This window comes from Dipodomys merriami, unplaced genomic scaffold (assembly GCF_024711535.1).
Source record: "Dipodomys merriami isolate MVZ:Mamm:240054 unplaced genomic scaffold, mDipMer1.0.p SCAF_20, whole genome shotgun sequence".
Taxonomy (NCBI): domain Eukaryota; kingdom Metazoa; phylum Chordata; class Mammalia; order Rodentia; family Heteromyidae; genus Dipodomys; species Dipodomys merriami.
In genome coordinates this window covers 27,246,585-27,272,456 of record NW_027203382.1, presented here as the reverse complement: position 1 = coordinate 27,272,456, position 25,872 = coordinate 27,246,585, and the positions used below count along the sequence as shown (strand labels likewise).

Here is a 25,872-nt window from a genome sequence, read left to right as displayed (position 1 = left end):
TGTCAAAAATGCAATAAATGGTTGTAAACAAAGAACCTACATGAGAATCAGGATTGGTGGCTCAGTCCAATAATCTCATTACTCAGGAGGCAGAGGGACCAAGGTTTAAGGCCAACCCTGGCAAAAAAAAAAATTAGCCAGTTAAGCAATAAGCTAGATGTGTTGGCTTACATCTGTCACCCCAGCTAAGGGGAAGAAGTATAAATGAAAGAGTAAATTAGTTGTGATCCAGGCCTTGGGAACAGCATCTTTGCCTTTCAGGCTGAAACCAGATGCTCTGCTCTAGCCTTTCCTAGTTTCAATTATCTTTCTCTGACCTTGGAGACCTGATTAGGAATTAACAACCAATAAAAATGTTGTAGGATGTGATCAAGTGTTAGCTTCTAAAACACCTAATTATAAGAGGAGGAGGAGGCTGATATCTGAGGATCCTGCCAGCCTGGGCAGGAAAGCCAGTAAAACTCATTTTCAATTAACCCCTAGAAGTAGCACTGTGGCTCAAAGTGGTAGAGCTCTAGCCTTGAGCAAAAAGGTTCAGGGACAGCGCCCAGCCCTAAGTTCAAGCTCCACAACTGACAAGAGAAAAAATAAAAAAAGGGGGGGGGATAACCAATGAGAGCACAGCCCAGAGTTGATAAGAACTCCTATACTCAGAGACAATGTAGGGAAGTACAGCAGGGGAGAGGGGGGACAAAGCCAAGACTACAAAGCAGACACATGAAGAAAGAGAATGGAGGGCAGTGGTAACAGCATCATTTGAGCTAGATACTTTTCTTCTGAAGACAGTTCTTCTTCACATTCACTCTCCATTCTCCTGGATGGACTTCATTCTTTGAGTTCATGAGACCATGAACCTGAGGAGGAGGCCACAGCAGCATTGGCACATAGCGCTGCCAAGACTGGCAGATGTCTGCTGCTGAGCTAAGAAGGCTCAGATAATAATACCAAGAATACTAAGAAGGTGTTGCCAGCTACAGAGTTGCAGAATTAGTGGTTTCTGCTGGCTGCTGTCTAGACCCTGCCTACTGGGATGAATAGAAGGAAATTCTGTATCACAAATCAGAGGACTGGGAAGCAGTCCTGGGATGATCCAGTATAGACCAGGCAACAAAAATCTCAAGATTCTATCTGAAAAATAAAAAAGGGCTGGTGGTGTTACTCAACTGGACAGAGTACCTGCTTGGCAAATGCAAGAACTTGAATTCAAACCCTCCATATTGCCTTCTCTCAAAAAAGAAAAGAGGCAATTGTAATGAATATGTATTCAAAATCCATTAAATTCATTAAAAGGATTCTGATTATGTAGCATTTGAACAAATCTTAGTAGCCCCTTTCCTCAGAGAGCAAAGGAAAACATCTCAAATCCCTGTGGGAGACCAGAGAAAAACAAAGAAAGCTGTTTTAAAAGCTCAGGTGCTCTCCAGGTACCTGCTCCTCACAGGCACCAAGATAGAACTCCAGGATCACCGGGTCGTCTGCTCCATTCCCCAACTCCCTTAAGCCAGGTGGTGTGGACAGGTCAAAGTTTGTGGGGGAAAAAAACCACATTTATCCCCACTAAAATCCATATCCCACCATTTGGAATTGGTAAAAGCATAAGGTAGCAATGACTGTTATTCTCCATTCTGCCCTCATTCACATTCATGAGTGGGGAGTCAGGTGAGACTTGCATGCAGCTAATTTAGAGGTGTGAACCCAAGTTACAACCTCTGAGAATGAAAGCAAAGGAAAGCACATCTGGTAGCTGAATGTCTGGCCTATGCCAGGCAAAGGCTGCCCTTGCTCACACATCAGCACTGCCTGGTGAGATAGGATTATCAGCATTTTCAGATGAGGAAATTGAGCCATCTGGTTAACTTGCTCAAAGTCACACAGAAGGTGAAATGGGAAGAACTCTGGCCCTCCCCGCTCCACTGGCCCAACAAAACCACCACCTCTGAATTCAACATGGCTTGAGTAGTCATTGTGACTTTGTGTTTCAATTATTCTTTGTAACAAAGAAATTATTCTCATGGCCTTAAACTCCTTCCTGCACCCTACTGGGATACAAAGGGAAACTCCTATTTGTCTTAACTTTGTAAGAGCAACTTTTGCCACAAAACAGCCATGAGGTATCCCGGTTTTGGGGTGGAGAGGAATACCACCCAGAAGGGCTTTTCCTCCCACTGAGGAAAGTGAATAATAGCTCAGAGCTGGCTAATCTCTAAGTACCATCTACAGTTTTACAACCTGCCCATCCCACCTTCACTGCCACCGTCCTGGTACGACTAGTTCCCAACAGGAAGTGGTCCAACTCGTTTTTCCTGTTTTCTGGTATTTTTACACCTGCAGATGCTGGGCTCCAACAAAAGCTCGAAATCGCCTCTGGAAAGCAAAGGAAAGTTGTCCTTTCTTTTTTTTTTTCCTTTTGCTTCTTGTCATTTGAAAGGAAATGTTTACATACATACTAAAAAAAATCACAATTGCAGTGCTCATAGACAAATGTGCACAAGTCTGGTTAAATTAGGTTGCTTAGACAGTAGTGAGGACTTGCATACACAGGTCCCCTACATACCGGCAAAGATGAATTCTGAAAGTCATGGGTGATTTAGAGGTTTGGGAGCAGGTGAAGGGAAGAAACCTTATACTCACAGAGAGAACCTTGTAAATAACCTCATTCATGGCTCTTTGCTGTAGAAACAGAGATCCTGGTGGAGACTACTGTAATACACATGTTCCTCATGATACAGTCAGTCAGTCTACAGGTGTCCCAGAAGGCATGAAATGTGCTGAAGTGACAAATCACCTACAGTTCCAAGCCCCCTTCAGTGTAGTTTAAGATGATATACTAAGTATGCCATGATACAGAAAGGCTTTCCGCCCCATCACCGCTAAATACCAAGTGGGCTCACAGTGTATCAGATGTGGCTAGACTCTGGGGAACACACCAGTGAAACCTTGCCTGGTTTTGAGTTTTTTGTTTTTTTTGTTTTTTTCTTTTTTTTGGGGGGGGGGGTTGGGAAAATGGAGGAGATTTATAGGAGGTCCAAGCAAGGAGGCACAGGTTAATGAAAAAACCACTCGGTCAAGGGAGGTGGGGGATTTTCAATTGGGTCCACAATAGGATGTTTACAGCTGGGCTTAGTTGGATTGCCTTGCGTGCACTTCAAACAAGTTTACACATACCTGGGATTTTGCCTGATATCTGTTTGGGCCTGGGACAATGGGGTAGGGGTCAATCCTTCAGGGAGGAGTTTGGTTCCAGTCCTGGGGCTTGAACTCAGGGTCTGGGTGCTGCCCTGTGCATTTGTGCTCAAGGCTAGCACTCTACCACTTGAGCCACATCTCCACTTTAGACTTTTTGATCATTAACTGGAGGTAAGAGTCTCATGGACTTTTCTTCCTGGGCTGGCTTAGAGCCACAATCTGCAGATCTCAGCCCCCTGCATAGCTAGGATCACAGGAGTAAGCCATCTGTGCTCAGCCAGGCAAACTGTCTTACCTGAAGTAAAGAGGCCAGGTGTGGCCAGCGCCATATTGGCCACATGGTAGATGGTAGGATCTGGCATCTTGTCTTCATGCCGGGGGAAGGACCCCCTCATTCACACCCACCCCCTCCTGCTTCTCCATCACCTGATTCCTAGGTAATGGGCATACCTGACCCCTGGAGGCAGGGGCAGGCACTTGGCTGATAGGTTACTGAGGATCTGCCCCCTGTACTGACCTATTTGGGCCTGGACCAGCCTAGCTGCCGGACTCCATGGCACATGTATCTCTGTAATCGTGTCCTGTGTCCTGTCTCCTGGCTCGGCTCCAGTCAGCATGGCGTCCCAATTCAGCTCTCCATTGGAGCTGAATTGGCTTGTTGGTATTGTTCTTGTTATTTCTTTCCTCTTTAGCATATTTCCTAGCTGGGTTATGTATATTTGCATGCTGCAGGCCTTTGTAACAACTGGCAGCCTGCAGCCTGTTAACTGTATAATAAAGACTCCAATATTACATATTTTAAAATGTGGCTTCTGGGATGGTTTACCTTATAACATACCAAGGCCACCAGGGATCTCTAATGCTGGCAAAGGTTGAGCTTGAGGATGCAGGATATAATTTTCCTACTACAGACAGCTGTGCCTTTTTAGATCTCTACACCTATGCTCATAATTGACATTAAAATTAATTTTTATTAATTAGTCAATGCCGGAATATAATTCTTAGTGCCAGAAATCTAGAAATTCCTGTATTTAGGGAGTCACAAAACCCTCACCAGCTGAGCCCAAGCTCTACCTCTTCAGACAGCACCCTCTAAACTGGCTCCCAAGAGGCCCTGGCCTGACCTCCAATCTGTCTCCATTGCAGTGGTGCTGTACTCCTCTTGGGTGAATTTACCAGCCAGGTGTTTCCATGAGCCCACATATCACTCGATCTTTTCCAGAGGAGACCCTAGCATACCAGAAGTGGGGAGCCCACAAGCCTACTTTTACATTAAGAATGTTTGAGTCAGGTGCCAGTGGCTCACACCTGTAATCCTAGCTACTCTGGAGGCTGAGATCTGAGGATCGCAATTCAAAGCTAGCCCCGGGCAGGAAAGTCTGTGAAACTCTTATGTCCAATAAACCACCAGAAAATCGGAAGTGGCACTGTAGCTCAAGTGGTAGAGTGCTAGCCTTGAGCTGAAGAGTTGCGGGGCAGCGCGCAGGCCCAGAGTTCAAGCCCCAGGACCAATTAAAAAAAAATATATTTGTCCCATCAAGCACCAGTGGCTCATACCTGTAATACTAGCTAGCTACTCAGGAAGGAGGCTGAAATCTGAGAATCAAGGAAAAGTCCATGAGACTCATCTTCGATTAACCACCAGAAAACAGGAAGTGGACTGTGGCCCCAAGTAACAGACTGATACCCTTGAGCAAAAGAGCTCAGGGACAGTGCCTAGGCCCTCAGTTCTAGCCCTATGACTAACAAAACAAAAACAAACAAACAAACAAAACCGCCACATTTGTCCCAACCAGGCATGAGTCCATGAGACTTTTGGAGGGGGGAGGGGGTCAGTCATGGGGCTTGAACTTAGGGTGCTGTCCCTGAGCTTTTTTGCTCAAGGCTAGTGCTCTACCCCTTTAAGCCACAGAGCCACTTCCAGTTTTCTGGTAGTTAATTAGCTATGAGTCTCAAACACTTTCCTACCTGGCTGGCTTTGAACCATAATCCTCAGATCTCAGCCTCCTGAGTATCTAGGATTACAGACGTGAGCCACCAGCATCTGGCTCTGTGAAACTCTTATTGCCAAAAACTACTGAGAAAAGGCCAGAAGTAGTGCTGTGGCTCAAGTGGTACAGGGCTAGTCTTGAGCCAAAGACGTTTAGGGATAGTGGCCAGGCTCTGAGTTCAAGCTCCAGGACCAGAGGGTGTGTGCGCGGGCATGCGTGCGCACACGCGCACATGCCCGCGCAAACATACACACAATTCTGGTTTGGGAATGTGTTCCAAGGTTAGCATGAACCACTTATCATTGTGAGCTCAAATGGTAGTTCCTTTCCACTCAGTTATGGACTTCAAAGCCAAATAGTCCCACTTCTGGCATTTTCAACTCCCTGCCCTTCTAAGAAGCCTAGCTCAAGGAGATTGAATGTAATTTGAGCAACAGAGCACCCTCAATGGGAGAAGCTAGCAGACACATTCAAAACTGCTCAGAAACTCATATAGAGCTATGGAAATTGCCCCCTGAATTTAAACCTGCTTAGATGACCATACACATCAAAAACAAGGGGGAAAGACTGGGTGCTGGTAGTTCATACCTATATATTAGCTACTTCAGAGGCTGAGAACTGGATGACTGCAATTCAAAGCCAACCTGGGAGGTTCAAGAAAGTCCTCCTTAACCTATAGTTGGGCACAGTGGCACATGCCTGTCATCCCAAGCCACATACAGATGGGAAGCTGAGACTGGATGGTTTGTGATGCCAGATCAGCCTGAACCAAGACTCCATGGAGGGAGCTGGGCATGATGGCAAATGCCTGTGATCTCAGCAAAGCCTAAATAAAGTAGGTAGAAAGGGGCTCAAGCAAACACCCCATCAGAGAGAAGGGGAAGATTACAATTAATTCACACATTTGTGGTACATGTATATATACACATTATACCTCTTTTTTAAAACCATCTCTATTCAACTCTGTTAACTTTGGGAACACCGTATGTTCCCAACACCAAGTGAAGCAGACCCTGCCTGGGGTCACAAGAGGTTAGTGTAAGGATGGTTACCTAACTCAAGCTGACACAGTCAGGGTCCCGTACTGGACAGTTTTAGACAAAGCACTAACATGAAAGCTCTAAGAATCTGCTTCCTACCTGTGTTCAGCAAGAGACGATGACCGATGACCATCCAAACAGAATGTAAGGTGAGAAATCAAGTCCAAATGGCCTTTAAAAAGTCCCTGATTTGGATGGAATAGGAGAAACCTTAGGTCTCCTTGGCTCAGGCCGAAATTTTCTGAATAGAGACCCGGAAGCACAACAAATCAAAGAAAGGTTGGACAAATGGGATTGCATACGGTTGCAGAGCTTCTGCAGGGCAAATGACATAGCTAGCAAGATCAATAGAAAGCCCACCGATTGGGAGATCTTTACTAGCCATACAACGGACAAGGGTCTCATATCTAAAATATACTTGGAACTCAAAAAATTAAACCACCCAACAACAAATCCTCAAAGAAACAACTGCCCAATAAATAAGTGGGCGAAAGACTTAAAGAGAAGCTTCTCTGAAGAAGAAAGAAGGATGGCCAATAGACACATGAAGAAATGTTCAACATCCCTAGCCATAAAAGAAATGCAAATCAAAACAACATTGAGATATCACCTCACTCCAGTTAGAACAGCAAAAATCAAGAACTCTAACAACAACAGATGCTGGAGGGGATGTGGACAGAAAGGAACCTTACTTCATTGTTGGTGGGAATGTAAACTTGTTCAACCACTTTGGAAAGCAGTATGGAGGTTCCTCAAAAGACTTCACATAGATCTCCCCTATGATCCAGCAATCCCACTTTTGGGCATTTACCCAAATGTTTACAAACAAGACCACACTAAAGCTACCAGCACAACTAGGTTTATTGCAGCATTATTTACCATAGCTAAGATATGGAACCAACCCAGATGCCCCTCAGTAGATGAATGGATCAAGAAAATGTGGTATATATACACAATGGAATTCTATGCCTCCATCAGAAAGAATGACATTTCCCCATTTGTTAGGAAATGGAAAGGCTTGGAAAAAATTATATTAAGTGAAGTAAGCCAGGCCCAAAGAAGCATAGGTCCCATGGTTTCCCTTATTTGCAATATCTAGTATAGGTATGAGTCAAGCAGAAAAGGTCAGATAATGTGATGTTAGGAAAATGAACCCTTAAATATGTATTTTAATGTTTTCGTTTCTTTCATGCATATGTTTCTAACGCATTTATAAGATTATTTCTTTGTTGTTCTGATAGAAAGCCGAATTCATCGATTGGCTCGATATTACAAGACCAAGAGGGTCCTCCCCCCTAATTGGAAATATGAATCGTCCACAGCCTCTGCCCTAGTGGCATAAATTTGTCTGTACTCAAGCAATAAAATCATTGTTTCAAAAAAAAAAAAGATTATTTCTTTGTTGCTTTGTATGTCCCTCCCCCACAGTGTAACCCCCGCTTTCACTATATTTGATGTCAGTATAACATGTGGAGGAGATGGGGGCAAACAAGTCGTTTAAGGATTCAGGTGGACCTGTTGCAACAATGAGAAGTACAAAATGTCATGTCAAAACCAGCTTTACAATGTCGGTGGGGGGGGGAGGGGGGTATAATTGGGTGGGGGGAGGGGGGAGGCTGGGAAGGGAGGTGAAGGGTAAACAAAGGAGGAGGCTGCAATGCTTGGTAAGAAATGTATGCATTATCCTGCCCATATAATTGTAGCCCCTCTGTACAGTATGTTCTCAAATAAAATAAAATAATATTAAAAATAAATAAATAAATAAATAAATTGTTCTGGAAAAAAAAAAAAGTCCCTGATTTGAGGCTGGGAAGGTGGCTCAAGTAGCAGAGCTTGCCTTGCATTCATGAAGCCCTGGGTTCGGTTCTTCAGAACCATATAAACAGAAAAAGCTGGAAGTGGCACTGTGGCTCAAGTAGTAGAGTGCTTGCCTTGAGCTGAAGAGCTGAGGGACAGTGCCCAGGCCCAGAGTTCAAGCCCAACAACAACAACAACAACAAAAGTCCCTGGTTTTAAGCTGGGTGCCGTGGCTCATGCCTGTAACCCTATCTACTCAGGAGGCTGAGATCTGAGGATCATGTTTCAAAGCCAGCCCAGGCAGGAAAGACCTGCCTCTGATCTCCAATAAACCACTCAGAAAACTGGAAGTGGCACTGTGGCTCAAGTGGTAGAACACTAGCCTTGAACTGAAGCTCAGGGACAACACCTAGTCCCAGAGTTCAAGCCCCACATGACCAATCAAAAAAAAAAAAGTCCTTGATTTTAACTGTGCCTAATACATGGTCACACCCCTGCTTTAAAAGGCTATTTTTTCTAGGATTTTATATGTTACCACTAAATTTTGCAATAAATTCCTTTTGTGTGTGTGTGGCTGGGGAGGGGGGGGGGAAGAAATCAGAGTCTCCACTTGTTAGGCAGGTACTCTACTGCTTGAGATATGCTCTCAGTCCCTTTTTCTACTGGTTACTGAGTATGTGTGTGCGCACACACACACACACACACACACACACAGAGGCACATGCCCATACTGGGGTTTTGAACTCATAGCTTGGGCATGTCCTTTAGCTTTTTCACTCAGGGATAGCTAGCACTCTACCTCTTGAGCCACAGATCCACTTTTGACTTTTGGGGAGTTAACTGGAGAGAAGAATCTCATGTACTTCCCAGATCTCAGTCCTACATAGTTTGGATTATAGGAATGAGCCTTTGGTGCCTGGCTATTGGTTACTTGTAAGACAGAGTCTCAAGTTACACCCATGCCAGCCTGAGCTATGATCCTCCTGCTTATACTTCTCCGATTCTGGGGATGCTAGGTTCACAACACTTAGCCAGCCCTACAACTATTTTCTGTGTTGTCAGCTGTTTTCCTCTCAATACCCAGGCAGGAAGACATCATGTTCTTACTGATCTCATCCATTTTCTAGAAACATCTCACAACAATCTTAGGGGGCAGACATGTACTAACTGGTTTTATAAAATAAGGAAATTGAGGTCCGAGAACATTAAGCTGTTTACCAGGGAGTAGTGGAATCAGTGCTATTACCCTTATATAGGGAGAAAAGTGTCTTTTCTATCAAAGTAGTTTGCTTCCTTTCTGTTAGTCTAGAGAGAATTGTTTTCTGAAAAGTTCCTGTTTTGGCCCTTGTTAATAACATCTTAGTTACATCCTGCTTCACTTTAATCAAGACATCCTTTTAGAAACTCCTTGAATTTTAGTTGCAGCCTGTTAAGTAGGCCACATCATTTTGCAGATTGTGAACCTGAGCTCAGCCTATGGGAGCAGAGAGGCAGGGCCTGCTGGGTTAGGAATAAAAGGGAGCAGCCTGTCTGCTAGGTATACTTGTCAGATTTGGGGCTGATGGCATAACTTTCTGCAGAAGTAAACCTTGCCTTTTGAGTTGGTGTCCTTATTCCTATATAACACCTCAACATCCCAAGCTATTTTTTTGTTTTTGTAACATGTTGGTTGTGGGGGTTGAACTCAAGGGGTTGGGCACTGTCCCTGAGCCTCTTTTTTCTCACGGCTAGCACTTCACTACTTAAGCCATAGCATCACTTCTGGTTTTTGAATGTTTAATTGGAGATAAGGTCTCATGAGGACTTTTCTGCCCAGGCTGGCTACAAACCTTGATCCTCATCTCTCAGCCTCCTGAGTAGCTAGGATGAGCCACCAGCACCAGGCTCCCAAGCTATTTCTAATAATACCAGGCTCAATCTCCAACCAAATCTCATTTACATATTGATTTAAAATACCCAAACATTTGCCTGAAGTCACAACCAAAGCTATGATGTGATGCTAGAATTCACCCCTGCTTTCCAACTCCTTTAGAAACAATTTCTCTTAATGAGCAGGAGAGGTGAGCACTCCCAAAGGCATTAGGCTACTTATCTTAAAATCTATCTTTATCTAATATATATCTATCTCTAATACCTGAGAACTGAAACTTGCAATGATTGGATCCTTTACTTACAAAGTCACACAAGGTCAGCAGGGCCTGGCTTTCTGCTTGGGGGGAAAAAAAACAACTTCAAACAATTGTGAGGATGGTTTACTCAGAATGAAGAGCACCTAAGGTTTTATACACTCTTATTTTTTTCTTATTCTTTTTTCTTTCTTTCTTTCTTTCTTTTTTTGTCAGTCAGCTCTTTAGCTCAAGGCTAGCACTCTACCTCTTGAGCCCCAGCACCACTTCTTTTGGCTTTTTCTGCTTATGTGGTGCTGAGGAGTTGAACCCAGGGCCTCATGCATGCAAGGCAAGCACTCTACCACTGAGCCACCTTCCCAGCCCCTATGCTTCCCACGCTGGCTTCAAACTCCTGGGTTCATGTGAACCTCCTGTGGCAGCCTTGGCAGCCCACTGCATCCAACTTAGGGTTCCTGCACTGAGCTCTCAGTTCATTCTCAGCTCCTGAGAAGCACCTCCCTCATACATCAATGGAAGAGAAGGAACACAATTGAAACCACGATCTATCTAAAGGATTAGCTTGTAAAAGTTCTCTGCCCTCATGCAATAGAGGACTACCTCTGAATTATGATTCATAAAAGTTAACCTTTATCCCATCAAAACTCTTATAAGAATCAAGATAGAGAAACTGGTCAAATGTTGCCATCTCAGCAATTACCAAAAGGTAAAAATTAGAAGAGAAAGCATATTGGACCAGTGAATATGACCTGCCCAGAAAAACTACAAACCAAGAAAAAAGTGATACACGCTACCTGTTTCAACTACAAAAATCATAAACTCTTAACAACATCAAGAGTTACTAGCAAGATTGTAAATAAGCTTTAGAAGACAACCTGTAGGACTGGGAAGGTGGCTCAGTGGTACAGCGCTTGCCTTGCATGCCTGAGGCCCTGGATTCGATTCCTCAGCACCACATAAGCAAAAAGAAAAAAGCCGGAAGTGGTGCTGTGGCTCAAGTGGTAGAGTGCTAGCCTTGAGCTGAAGAGCTGAGGGATAGCGCCCAGGCCCAGAGTTCAGGCCCAATGACTAGACCCAAAAAAAAAAAAAAAAGAAGAAGACAAGCTGTACTATTTTCTAAAGATGGACATTTACAAACTCTACAACCCATACATACCCAAAGGAAATATACACAAACATAGGTGACTCAATAATAGATAGGAGAAAGAAATTCTGACTTCCTATTGCACAGTGAAATGATTATATTAAAAGAAAACAAAGCAATAACAACAACAAAAACAAAAAAAAAAACGAAGAAAGGAATTTGATTATTTTCACCATAAAGAAAAGTGGTAGACACCTGCCTAGCAAGCTTCAAGTCAAGTTCAATCCTCAGTAAAACAAATACATAAATAAAGCCAGGTGTTTGCTGGCATGGTGGCCCACACTGAGAATCCCAGCTGCTCAGGAGGTAGAGATAAGAAGGTCAAGCAAAAGGACTGGCAGTGGCTCAAGCCTATAATCCTAGCTACTCAGGAGGCTGATATCTGAGGATCACGGTTCAAAGCCAGCCCAGACAGGAAAGTCCATGAGACTCTGATCTCCAATAAACCACCAGGAAACCAGAAGTGGTGCTGTGGCTCAAGTGGTAGAGTGCTAGCCTTGAGCTGAAGAACTGAGGGACAGCACCCAAGCCCAGAGTTCAAGCTCCATAACTGACAAAAAAAAAAGGGCTGGTGGTGTAGCTCAAGTGGTAATGTGCTTATCTAGTAAGTACACTAGCAAGGAAGGCAGCAAGCAAGCTTTGAGTTCAATCCCCAGTATTGACAGGATATATAAATAAAAAAAATAAATGTTTACCATGACTTGAACTTTACATATGTATATATAAAATATTAACAAATACATAAAAATTAAAAACAAGGTAACTTGGCAATACTTAGTAAAACTTAAAATATGCCCACTTACTAATCTGTTCTCTTGGATCTATCTTCTGGGCTGACTTGGAACTGAGATACTCAGATCTCAGTCTACTCAGAAACTCAGGATTATAGGCCTAGTCACTGGCACCAGGCTACCTGGGGCTTGAACTCCGGGTCTAGGCACCGTCCTGGGCTTTATTTTCCTCAATCTAGCATTCTACCACTTGAGCCAGAGTTCTACATCCAACTTTTTGGTGGCTAACTGGAGATAAGAATCTCACAAAGCTGGGCTGGCTTTGAATCCATTTCTCAGATCTCAACTTCCTGATAGCTAGAATCACAGATGTGATTCTGCCAGAACCTGGCAGAATGTCTTTTTAAGAATCATCATCATCACTTCCCTGAGCTGCTATGATAATGTTTTACCTAATTATCAAAAACACCTAGAACTCACTGAGCCTTCATGATAGGGAAAAAAATCAGATGACAGGCCAAAGTTCACTAGGACTGTAATATCACTGGTACTCAATTGTTTTGTTAACCTCTAGAAACCTTAAGTAAACAAACCCAACAGCTAGTGAAAATGACACACCCAGAAACTCTGGGTGAAACCTTGACTTCATAGTTCACAACAGATTGTCCTATCATCTTGCACTAAGCGGCATGGCTTGAAGCTGGAGGTGGAAACGCTGCCTGCCATCTTCCCATCCCAGGGGCCACAAAGAAGAAGGGCTTCCCTCTGACAGAAGGCAGGACCCAGTGACCAGCACTCTGCAGCAATCACACATCATACCCATTCTGGGCTTTCCTAAAACAGCTTCTTTGCTCCTTAGCCAACTAGAAGTAATCTCATCTATGCTTCTAGGTTTCCTAAAACCTCAAGACTTACAGGGAGACTTCAGGATATCAGTGACCCACAGCTTGCCTGGTACTTCTCTCTGTACCCTACTCCCACTGGCCACTGGCCAAATAGGCCCACTCTGGAACCAAAGCTCTCTCCTGGCCTTCTTGGCAAGAAATCAATTGTGGCTAAAGAAATCTTTGACAGCAGGTTCAGAGATTGCTTCTAACCACATCTTAACAAAAACCATCTCATTCCAAACATCTCTAAAGACAGCATAGAAACACACATTTCTTCTTTTCTTTTTTCTGGTGCTGATCCTGGGGCTTGAACTTAGCGACTAGGCACTGTCCCTGAGCTCTTTTGCTCAAGACTAGTGCTCTACTACTTTAGTCATAGCTCACACTTGGGAGTTTTTCAGTAGTTTATTGGAGATAAGAGTCTCTCAGACTTTCCTGCCTGGGCTGGCTTTGAACCACGATCCCCAGATCTCAGCAAGAGCAAACATTTCTGAGGTGTTCCTAGAGAGGGATTTCTTAGGCTTTTAACAATTTGCTAAAAGTATAGAGCTCTCCTGAGTCAAAACTCCTCCAGTACTTGGGTGCTGGTAGCTCATGTCTGTAATTCTAGCACTCAGAAGGCTAGATCTGAAGATTACAGTTCAAAACCGGCCTGGGCAAGAAAGTCTTTGAGACTCTTATTTCCAATTAACCATCAAAAAGCTCAAGTGGTAGAGTGCTTGCCTTGAGCAAAAAAGCTAAGTGAGAGCACAAAGTCCTCAGTTCAAACCCCAGTATTGTGGGGCTGGGAAGGTGGCTCAGTGGTAGAGCGCTTGCCTGGCATGCCTGAGGCCCTGGATTGGATTCCTCAGCACCCCAAAAAGAAAAAAGCTGGAAGCGGCGCTGTGGCTCAAGTAGTAGAGCGCTAGCCTTGAGCTCTAGAGCTGAGGGACAGTGCCTAGGCCCAGAGTTTAGGCTCCACGACCAGACCCCAAAAAAAAGCCCCCAACTCCAATGCTTTTCTTTCCCACATGAAATAAATTATTTCATAGGTGGCTGTTAGGCCAAATTAGTCACTGTAGTTTACCATGATGTAATACATGTAAAATGTTTAAAAAGCTGTCAATGTTAGCCCGGTGCCAGTGGCTCACACTGGCTCACACTAGCTACTCAGGAGGCTGAGATCTGAGGATCACGGTTCAAAGTCAAGCCGGGCAGGAAAGTCCATGAGACTCTTATCTCCAATAAACCACCGGAAGTAGCGTTGTGGCTCAAGTGGTAGAGCGCTCGCCTTGAGCTGAAGAGCTCAGGGACAGTGCCCAGGCCCAGAGTTCAAGCCCCATGATGGACAAAAAAAAAAAAAAAAAAGCTGTCAATCTTTATCATTCTCAAAACACCCTACCTAGCCAATCTTGACCTAAGACAACCTCCTAGGCAAGTGATTTCTCCAAAAATATAAGCAGCAATACAAAAGGTAAGAAGAAAGATTTATTTTTATCATGCAAAAGCCAAACTTTTTCTGCTTGGTTTCTTTAGAAGCCATTGCTTTTCAGAGACTACATCTGCTCTTGAAAACAGAAATGATTTTAGTAAAACAATTTCCATTTATCACATCCTCTTAAAATTTTGACTAAACACTAAAGCGGCAACTTTTGCAACATACATGGACAATAATCCTAAAGACAAGTTTAACAAGGCACCAATTTAAAGACAGAAACCTAGTGATTTAATGGAAGAATAAATGGTATTATACTCACCCACTCTTCCACATTGGGGGCCTGTTCATCATAAATGTGCTCCTTGTCCCACAAAATATTGGACTTGTCATAGCGGTCCATCTTTCTTCGTGTTTTCACAGCAAAAAAAATGATTAAAGCAAAAGCCACAATAATCATGAAGCCCAGTACAATGGCAATAGCCTAAAAAGGGATCAAAGATATTGGTATAATTAATGTGAATTGCTTACTTAATCACAATCTACCTACAAGTTAAAACCTATCTCTACCTAAGAACTAAATATCTGCAGCTTAACTGGTATAAAACTGCAGTGTAGTTGAACATTTTAATTAAGTTATAAAATCCAACCCACATATTGCTAAAATAGCAATATGCAAGTATGTATGTACACATGTATACACACACACACACACACACACACACACATACACTACTCGACTAAATCCTCAGGTGCTATCAGAACCTAGGGAAGAGGTCACCAAAATAAAGAAAGTGCTTCCACCTGCCTCTGGTCACCAAGTCCATTATGTTGTCATAACGATTTTTTCGTGACACTGAGGTAGAAACCAAGTGAGTATTAGTAAAGTGACATATAGACAGGTACTGAGGGTTATACCTGTAATCCTAGCTACTCAGGAGACTAAGATGTAACTATCAGTTTCAAAATCGACAGACTAGTCTGTGTGACTCATCACCACCAAATAACTAGCAAAAAGCCAGAAGCAGATGTATGGCTGAAGTGGTAGAGCAGAAAGCTTAAGAGAAAAAAAAAAAACAAAAAACAAAAAAACTAAGGAAGAACATCTAATTCCTGAGCTTAAGTCCCAGTACTTCCACTAAAAAAAAAAGCAAAGGAAGATAGAAAGAACATACACACTCAGATATGAGTGCAAGGACATCTAATAGCAAATGTAGTGAGTACACTAACATCACAAGTAGAAAAGTGGGTTGTGGGTTGGCCCTAATTTACTCCTGGATGAGTGTTCCCTTTGTTCTGGACACCTAGTGTATTCTGTTGCTCTTGCTGTTACACTGTCTGATCTAAGAAGTTTCAAGGTTGGCTTGTTTACTAACTTGTGGGTCATAATAAACATGGATGCCTAAGCATCTCCTTAAAGGACAAGCATCCTCAGACACTCCATTTCAAGACAGGTGTCCATGCCTGAGATACATATTTTCCTTTCAGAACACTTTAGTGATAAAAGGAGTCATCTTCTGATGGGCACCTGTGGCTCAAGCCTGTAATCCTAGCTACTCAGGAGTGAGATCTGAGGATCATATTCAAAGCCAGCCCAGGCAGGAAAGTCCCTGCGACTCTTATCTAGAATTAACCACACACAAAAACAAAACAAACAAAAAATGGAAGTAGAGCTATTGCTCAAGTGGTACAGTGCTATGGAAGTAAAGCTATGGCTCAAGTGGTAGAGTGCTAGCTTTGAGCAAAAAAACTCAGGGACAATGCCCAGGCCTTGATGTTCAAGTGCCAGGACTGGCACACACAAAAAAGAACATGCTATCACTCCACTGGAGAGCTGTAGAAAACTAGTCCTGAAAACTTGTACACTTAACAGCCACATTTTTTTTTTTTTTTTTTTTGTCGGTCGTGGGGCTTGAACTCTGGGCCTGAGCGCTGTCCCTCAGCTCTTCAGCTCAAGGCGAGCGCTCTACCACTTGAGCTACAACGCCACTTCCGGTTTTCTGGTGGTTTATTGGAGATAGGAGTCTCACGGTCTCTCCTGCCCGGGCTGGCTTTGAACCGCGATCCTCAGATCTCAGCCTCCTGAGTAGCTAGGATTACAGGCGTGAGCCACCAGCGCCCGGCTAACAGCCACATTTTTATTAACAGGTGAAGATAAAATAAATTAATAAATTAACCCAAGGATGCTATACTTAAAAAAAAAAAAGACCCATCTGTCTATGTAGCCCCGACTGGTCCAGAATTCAGAATCAACCTGACCTGCTGCCTTGGCTTCCTGAATGCTGAGATTAAGTTGTGTACCACCACCCCTGGCTTCAGTACTAAAGGGCTTGAAAACTGCTAATCTTGCAGGTACCAGTGGCTACAGCCTGTATTCCCAGCAACTCTGAGGCTGAGATATGAGAATCTGGGTTGAAGCCATTCCAGACAAGAAAGTCTGTGAGACATATCTCCAATTAACCACCAAAAAAAGCCAGAAGTATTGCTGTGGCTCAAGTGAGAGAGCACTAGTTTTGAGCAAAAAAGCTCAAGGACAGCACTCAGGTGTTAAGTTTAAGCCCCAGGACTGACACTAAAAAAAAACTAATCTGAGAAGCAGCTTTTTTTGTTGTTGTTGTTGGTTGTGCAGCCTGAATTCTGGGCCTGGGCGCTGTCCCTCAGCTCTTCAGCTCAAGGCTAACACTCCACCACTTGAGCCACAGTGCCACTTCCAGCTTTTTTCTGCTTATGTGCTGCTGATAAATTGAACCCAGGGCCTCAGGCATGCAAGGCAAGCAAACACTCTATCACTGTGCCACCTTCCCAGCCTGAAGCAGCTTTAAATATCCAATTATGCCTATTTTGTTTTTTTTTATTAAGCATGTATTAACCATACAAGGAAGAAATTTCATTGTGACATTTCCACACATGTATTGAATGTATTTCAATTCATCCCCTCACGGCCAAGGTACCTGCATGCTTGGCAAATCTTTTTACACTAAATGTAAGTTTCAGCACATAGACTTATTTTACATTAAATGATTAAAAACAAATTAGAGCAAATGGATTAACAACTCATTTGATCTGGCAGATTTCCATGTTTACAGTGTTTTGTATATGTACTATAAAGGGCCTTGTGATAAGGAAACGTCCTATAGGGACAGTCATCCAGTGTCTGGTAAGTGTACAAGTGGCTTCTTGGCCTGGGAGCACTTGAGATTGAGGAAGATACCTACCTTTGCCCCTGATATCCACTAGTGAGTAACAGAAGGCTGTGTAGATGTCACAGTGACATCCTTTTTCAGAGAGTAAGTTTTAAGTAATCAGAGGATTAAGAGTGAACAGGTGTGGTGAGATAGCACAGACATTTACTTAGCAGACTCGTCTGAATGGTAACCTTTGAAATCTACACCTGCAGGGGACCATTAAATTCTGGAAACCCAGACAGTTACTAGAGAAAGTCTGACCCCCAGAGCGACTCATTCAGGCATTCCTGAGTCAGAAAAACAAAACAAAACCAGAAACGTTTCTGGTGTTAATGTAATTAAGATGACTCATGGTTTCGGGAGGCAAGGTTTCCAGCCCCAGCTGCACATCTGAATCACCTGGATAAGCTTTTATAATAGGGACAGTGGCCAGGCCAGTGGCTCACACCTGTAACCATGGCTACTCAGAAGGCTGAGATAGGATGATCACGGTTCAAAGCCAATCTGGACAGATAAATCCAGGATACTTTTCTCTCCAATTAAAAGCCAGAAGTAAAGGTGTGGCTCAAGTGGTAAAGCACACTAGCCATGAGCAAAAAAGCCAAACCATAGTGTGAGGGCACAGTACCCCCCCCCCACACACACACGTACACAGATGCACACATGTGGGACCAAAGAAAAACTGGGTAAATTAGACTTCACCAAAACTAAAAGCTCTGTACAAAGATTATCAAAAAATGAAAAGAGATAGACGGAATGACAAGTATTTACAAACTATCCATCTAATAAGGAACTTGTATCTAAATTATAAGAAAGTAAAAATAAGTAAAGATTGTGAATACATTATTTCTCAAAAAAATGATTTCTCAAAGATGCAAGACATAGCTAATAAATACATGAAAATATGTACCAAAAAAGAAAAAAGATACTTAACAGCATTAACTATGAAGTAAATGCAAATCAGACCCACAATGAAGTCCTACTTCACACATTAGCACAGCCAGAATCAGACAAGTAGACAGGAACAAGTGTTTGTGAAGCAGAAGAAAAATTGAAACCCTCATACATCTCTGATGGGAATTTGGAAAACCCTCAAAGCTCTTCAAGAAGGTAAGTGTTACCATATGACTCACTAATTCTATCCTTAGGTACACAGGCAACTAAAAAGACACTGAAATACAGGTCACAAAAACTTTTAGAGATGTTCACAAAAATTTGTACACTAGTGACCTAACCAGTGTAGAAACAGCTCTTTGTTTATGGGTAAATCCAATGGAGCATAGAATGAACATATATTGGAATACAGTCAGCAATGAAAAGGACTGAGGAACTCACCATGCTAAAATATAAGTAACTCTCAAAAACACTGTGCTAAGTGAAAGAAATCAATCATAAAAGACCACAAAATTTGAGATTATATATAAAGTACCCAGAAAACAGGCAAATCTACATGGAGCGAAATAGTGGCTGCCTAGAGAGGGATAGAAAAATGACTGCTAATGGGAACACAAGTTTCCTTGGGGGATAGTAAATATCTTTTGGGTGTGTGTGTGTGCCAGTACTAAGGCTACAACTTACATCTTGAGCGCTGTCCCTTTAACTTTTCACTCAAGGGTGGAGTTCCACCACTTGAACCATAGGTCCAAGAGTGAAATAATGAAAACGTTACAATGTGGTAATGCTCACGTAATTCTGTGAATACACTACAAACCATTCAGCTTTTTTTTTTTTTTTGGTTAGTTGTGGGGCTTGAACTCCGGGCCTGGGCGCTGTCCCTCAGCTCTTCAGCTCAAGGTGAACGCTCTACCACTTGAACCACAATGCCTCTTCCAGTTTCCTGGCAGTTAATTGAAGGTAAGAGTCTCACGGACTTTCCTGCGCAGGATGGCTTTGAACCTCGATGCTCAGATCTCAGCCTCCTGAGTAGCTAGGATTACAGGCATGAGTCACCGGCACCTGGCCTCAGCTATTTTTTAAAGTAGCAGAATTATATGATCCATCTGAATGCTGATACCCAGCACTTAGCCCGAGATTTTGACATTAAGTGAGACCATGTCACCCATCCTATTTGAAGCAAAGTGCCAACAATACAAATCCCAAGTTGAAAATTTATGACCTTAAGAGGGGGAGGGGAGCCGGGTGCTGGTGGCTCATGCCTGTAATCCTAGCTACTCAGGAGGCTGAGATCTGAGGATCACGGTTCAAAGCCAGCCCGGGCAGGAAAGTCCATGAGACTCTTATCTCCAATAAACCACTAGAAAACCAGAAGTGGCACTGTGGCTCAAGAGGTAGAGCGCTCGCCTTGAGCTGAAGAGCACGGGGACAGTGCCCAGACCCAGAGTTCAAGCCCCACGACCGACAAAAAAAAAAGAGGTAGAGGGGAGAAGAAAACATTAACTCATACCTCCTGGGGATCCACCACACAGTAGTGATACAAATACTGATCCACGTAGAGTCCAGTGGCTGCAGGTGCATAAAACTGGTTGCAGAGTGCATATATCTGTTGACCATACATAGATCCAGAGGCCTGGGCAGTTGGGTTGACTCCCATTATATAGACAATTGTCGCAATAAATACCATGATGCCTAGGATAGCACTTATTATTATCACGGTTAAGTAATATCTTCTTGTTCTAGACATATCAGATCTTATCACGCTGGTAACAAATATCACCAATGAGGCAATGAAACAAAAGGCAGCCATGGCCAACAGGAAGCCCTTTGCAGCTCTGGGATCTGTATATCCTCCTCCATAGCCATAACCATAGCCATAACCATAGACATTTCCATAGCTACCAAAGCCACTTCCTCCATAAGGGTAGCCAAGACCACCACCTAGAAGGCCAGATCCATAGCCTCTGTCCCAGGCAAGTGTAGAGGCCACACATGCAAATATGGCAATGCACATGACAATAATGAGCATAGACAGAATCCGAATCACTCCTGGAGGAGATGTCCATTTGTAGAAATGAAGGATTTCATCTTCTGGGTAAAAAGAGTACGCTGGTTGAGAGAGCATTGGTCGAACGTGCATTTCTCCACCATATATGTCATTACTCGGTGCATAATGATTTGGTTTGCTGGAATGCAAACGAGAAGAATTTTAAGTTATTACATTTTGGTGGTTAACAGACAAAATGTATATAAAGTACTTGGAATGACTTAAACTAATCATTGGGAAATGAAACTGTCACTGCTATCCAACTGAACCCTGGAATCACACTGAAGAGCTTGTTAAAAGATTAGATAGAAGTCATGCATCGGTGGCTCACACCTGTAATCTAGCTACTCAGGAGGCTGAGATCTGAGGATCGTGGTTCAAAACCAGCCCAGGCAGGAAAGTCCATGAGACTCTTATCTCCAATAAACCACCAGAAAACCAGAAGTGGCACTGTGGCTCAAGTAGATAGATGGATGATAGATAGATAACTAGCCTAGCCTCTGAGCAACTGATTTTGCAGATCTTAGGTGGAACAAGTTTCCAGATGATGCAGATGCTACTGGTCTTAGAAATACACCTTGAGGATGACAATAGTACTAATCTAATATGGAACAAAGATTCTCCAAATTTTCTCCGTATTAGGATCACTTGGGAAAGAGTAAAAATCTCAAGTGGTATGCACTATGTCAGTTACAATATAATCCCTATGGATGAGACTCAGACCAGTTTTAGAACAATGGTATTAATCTTTCAGTTTATGTGGTACAAGATGGGGTATATTCAAATAAAATACTAGTTTATCCACAGTACTTCCTGGCATTTTCACTCTCCTACTTATGTACACTCATCCTGTATTCAATAGACAACTCTTTCCTGGAGTTGCTAGGTTATCTGTTTCTGGACACTGTGCTGAGTAATAGAGATACGATGTAAACAAGATAATCTAATTTCCCCAGGGTTTATTTGTTGTTGCTGTTATTGTTAGTATTATTGTTTATGCAGGAACTGGAGCTTGAACTCAGGGCCTGGGAGCTGTCCTTTAGCTTTTCTGGTCAAGGCTGGTACTATATCACTTGAGCCACATCTCCACTTCAACTTTCAAGTTATTAATGGAGATGATAATCTCACAAACTTTCCTGCCTGGAACAGCTTTGAACCAAGACCCTCACATCTCAGCCTCCTAAGTAGCTAGAGTTATAGGTGTAAATAAGCCACCAGCACCTGGCTCATTGCCCAGTTTGCTCTATAAAAAGCACTGCATGACTTATAGTTATGGCACAGCTGAAACATAAAACAACTCAGCAGTGAGATCTCATCAGGGTAATATCTACTTGAATCTTGGGTCTCCTTTAGAAAAATTACTTTGCACATCCCAATAATTTAACTATAATAGACTGCTTGTGATAAGACACACTGAATCTCAGAATTACGGGCTCTGAGGAGGCCAAATTCAATTCTAAACTGACTTAGTCTCTTATGGCTTTCCCTTTATTTTCACAGACCTCCTATTTCCCTGCTCCAAACAAGACATGTTACTGCTGGCTTCTGCTGACCATGAGAATTCAAAGAAATTACCTCAGTATATGAGAATGAAAATAGAGAAACTAGAGACTATGTGTCAGCTGGTTTTTGGAAATGTCAAGATGAAAATTTCATATTCCATTCTTCTGGAGCATTTGGTTGTCTCTGTGTGTTGATAATGTGAAAAGTGTAGGTCTGAATATTCTCGAATGAATATTCTGGTACACAAAATCACTTATTTTTCTAAAGTATACACCCAGGGAGGTGGAATTTCTGGGTCAAAGACTTGTATATCTTCAATCTACTAGAAAATGTGAACTTGGGAATGAAGCCCTGGGTTCAATTCCGTAGTACCATATAAACAGAAAAAGCTGGAAGTGGTACTGTAGCTCAAGTGGTAGAGCACTAGCCTTGAGCAAAAGAAAGGTCAGGATCAGTGCCCAAGCCCTGAGTTCAAGCCCTAGGACTGGCAAAAAAAAAAAAAAAAAAGTGAACTTGTTTTCCAGTAGTCACTTACCAGTTATCAATTATAATCCCATCAATGGGGTAAAATTTTACAGCAGTATTGCTTATGGTAACTCCGAATTAATTGTCCACCAGAGTAAACAGGTAGGTGTGATATTCCTGCATAGTAGAACAGTACAGGACTGTGCCAACAGGGCAGCCACTCTACCTAACACTTGACACAGTGCTAGTCCAAAATGTTAGTGAATTTCACAGAAATACCATGGAAAAAAGAATGTGTCAGTTAGGTACATGAGGCTCATGCTTGTAAATCTAGCTACTTAGCAGTTTGAAATCTGAAGAATGCAGTTCAAAGCCAACCCAGGCAGTAAAGTCCATGAGACTCTTATCTCCAATAAACTACTCAGAAAAAGTCAGAAGTGGCATTGTGGCTCAAGTGATAGAACGCTAGCCTTGAGTACAAAGAGGGACAGTTCCAAGGCCCTGAGTTCAAGCCCCGGGACCAGCCCCCCCCCCAAAAAAAAAGTGTCATACCTCAAACACATATCCTGAATTAAGTAAAATATATTATTTTTCATTTCATTTTTAATGTAGTTGCAAGAAAATGTAAATTTTATATATGGCTACCATTACATTGTTTGTTGCTATCTTTTTGTATATATGTGCCAAAGGCACATACCCTACCACGGAGCTTTATCCTAGGCTATACAGCATTGTATTTTTAAGGTACTTCTGTAGCCAGTCCAGGCAGAAGAGCCCTAGAGACTCTGATTTCCAATTAACCAGCAAAAAGCATGACTGGAGGTATGGCTCAAGCAGTAGAGTACCAGCTATGAATAAGCTTGTGCTGGTATGAGCACAAAAAAACAAAGCAAAAGCTGATACTATATTACCAATGGCCATCTAAACAAGGCTTCTGGGGTGTGGTGTGTGTGAGCGAGGGAGTACGCATGCACACATGTCAGTAATGGGGTTTGACCTCAGGGTCTCACCCTTGCTTGTTCTTTGCTCAAGGCTAGGGTCCACTTGATCCTCTTTTCCAGTTTAGATCTCAGTCTGTTGAGTATCTAAGATTACAGGCATGAGCCATCACAGCCTGGCTTTAATACTAAAGTTTCATATCATATCTGAAAATAAAGTGGATATATAGACACAAATATAAACCTAGACAACCTCAATAAGGTGAACATTTGAAATGCATGCTAGTAGTTAAATCTACAGGGAAAACCTATCATATTGGGATTCAAGAATAAGAAAGAGTTAGGGGGCTGGGAAGGTGGCTCAGTGGTAGAGCACTTGCCTTGCATGCCTGAGGCCCTGGGTTCGATTCCTCAGCACCACATAAGCAAAAAGCCGGAAGTGGCACTGTGGCTCAAGTGGTAGAGTGCTAGCCTTGAGCTGAAGAGCTGAGGGACAGTGCCCAGGCCCAGAGTTCAGCCCCACAACCGGACCCAAAAAAAAAAAAAAAAGAAAGAAAGAGTTAGGCTCTGGTGGCTCATGCCTATATAATCCTAGCTACTCAAGAGGCTGAGATCTGGGGTCTGGGAAAGTGACTCAGGGGTAGAGTGCTTGCCTTGCATGCATGAGGCCCTGGGTTCAATTCCTCAGCACCACATAAGCAGAAAAAGCCGGAAGAGGTGCTGTGGCCCAAGTAGTAGAGAGCTGAAGAGCTGAGGGACAGTGCCCAGGCCCAGAGTTCAGGCCCCACAACAGACAAAAAAAAAAAAAGAGGCTGAGATCTGAGGATCACAGTTCAAAGCCAATCTGAGCAGAAAAGTCCCTGTGAAACTCTTATCTCCAATTAACCATCAGAAAACTGGAAGTGGTATTATGGCTCAGAGTGGTAAAGCACTAGCCCCTAGAGTGAAAAAACTCAGGGAAAGCACCCAAGCCCTGAGTTCAAGCCTCATGACTGATTTAAAAAAAAAAAAAAAGTTAAGAGAGAAAGTCACTTTTCAGTGTGTGTGTGTATTATATATCTCCTTTTGTACCATTTAAATTTACAAATTGTTTGATTTTTAAAAACAAACCCTTGGTAGATTAAAGTTTCAATCCCACACGATTTTTACATGTGATAGACTTCATTAGAAGGGGAAAAGGGAGAACCAAATAATTATTTACTTACAATTCATCGGGTCTATAAGGAGGAGGACTTTCAAAAGGCCTTGTTGACATGGCTGATGTCACTCGTCACTGATCTTTATATAAGCAATGCTCCCAAGATAAGCAAACCTAGGCAAATAAAGAGAGGACAATGGAATTACTATGGATGCCAAAGTTTTCCTGAACAGCAAAAAAAAACAACTAAAACAAAAATACTCTCTATTTATTTCTCTCACCCATTGCCATTACATGTTGGTTCATTAATTCCTTAAGCACAGGAAATTAACTTATTATTCCTCCTATGACCTCCCATCATGCTCTGCACATCCATGACACTCACGGATCTTTAAAGCTAAAATTCTAAGTTATAGATAATAACTTCAAAACTGCCATGTTAGCCGGGCGCTGGTGGCTCACACCTGTAATCCTAGCTACTCAGGAGGCTGAGATCTGAGGATCGCGGTTCAAAGCCAACCCCGGGCAAGAGAGACCATGAGACTCCTATCTCCAATAAACCACCAGAAAACCGGAAGTGGCGCTGTAGCTCAAGTGGTAGAGCGCTCGCCTTGAGCTGAAGAGCTGAGGGACAGCGCTCAGGCCCAGAGTTCAAGCCCATGACCGACAAAAACAAAAACAAAAAACAAAAAAAAACTGCCACGTTAGGGACCTGTGGGTACAGACAAGTGGTAGGGTGCTTAGTCATTTGCACAAGAGTCTGAGTTCAATCCCCAGCACTAAAACAAATTAAAGCATAGACAGAAATATTCTTAAAGTAGTCGCTTCCAAAAGCAAAGATACAAAAAAAAAAAAAAAAAGTGAAATTTCTTAAAAATAAGCTGGACACTAGTGGCTTACACCTGTAAGCCTAGCTACTCAGGAAGGTGAGATGTGAGAATCATGGTTCAAAGCCAGTCAAGGGGCTGGGAAGGTAGTAGAGTGGTAGAGCGCTTGCCTTGCATGCATGAAACCCTGGGTTCGATTCCTCAGCACCATATAAGCAAAAAGAAAAAAGCCAGAAGTGGCACTGTGGTTCAAGTGGTAGAGCGCTAGCCTTGAGCTGAAGAGCTGAGGGACAGCGCCAGGCCCAGAGCTCAGACCCCATCACTCACACACACACACACACACACACACCATCACACACACACACACCATCACACACACACACACACACACCATCACACACACACACACACCATCACACACACACACACACACACACAGCCAATGAAGACAGAAAACTCAAAGATTCTCATATTAACCACCACAAAGTCAGACTATTCTGGCTTTTAGAGGTGTGGCTTAAGTAGTAGAGGTCTAGCCTTGAGTGAAAAAACTAAGCAA

The 25,872-nt window shown here is 42.9% G+C and overlaps 1 protein-coding gene across 5 annotated transcripts in view; it reads right to left on the bottom strand.

Annotated features, from left to right (window-relative positions):
* The window catches only part of Ocln (occludin), a 72,273-nt gene that overhangs the window by 26,136 nt on the left and 20,265 nt on the right, over nt 1-25,872 (bottom strand). For all 5 annotated transcript variants that reach the window (XM_070031305.1, XM_070031307.1, XM_070031306.1 and 2 more), the window contains exons 2-4: nt 24,554-24,660; nt 19,906-20,581; nt 14,639-14,800 (exon numbers count right to left, since the gene is read on the bottom strand). In XM_070031305.1, the coding sequence (XP_069887406.1) occupies nt 14,639-14,800; nt 19,906-20,581; nt 24,554-24,603 (888 nt within the window). In that variant the 5' untranslated portion in view covers nt 24,604-24,660. The remainder of the gene's footprint in view (nt 1-14,638; nt 14,801-19,905; nt 20,582-24,553; nt 24,661-25,872) is intronic.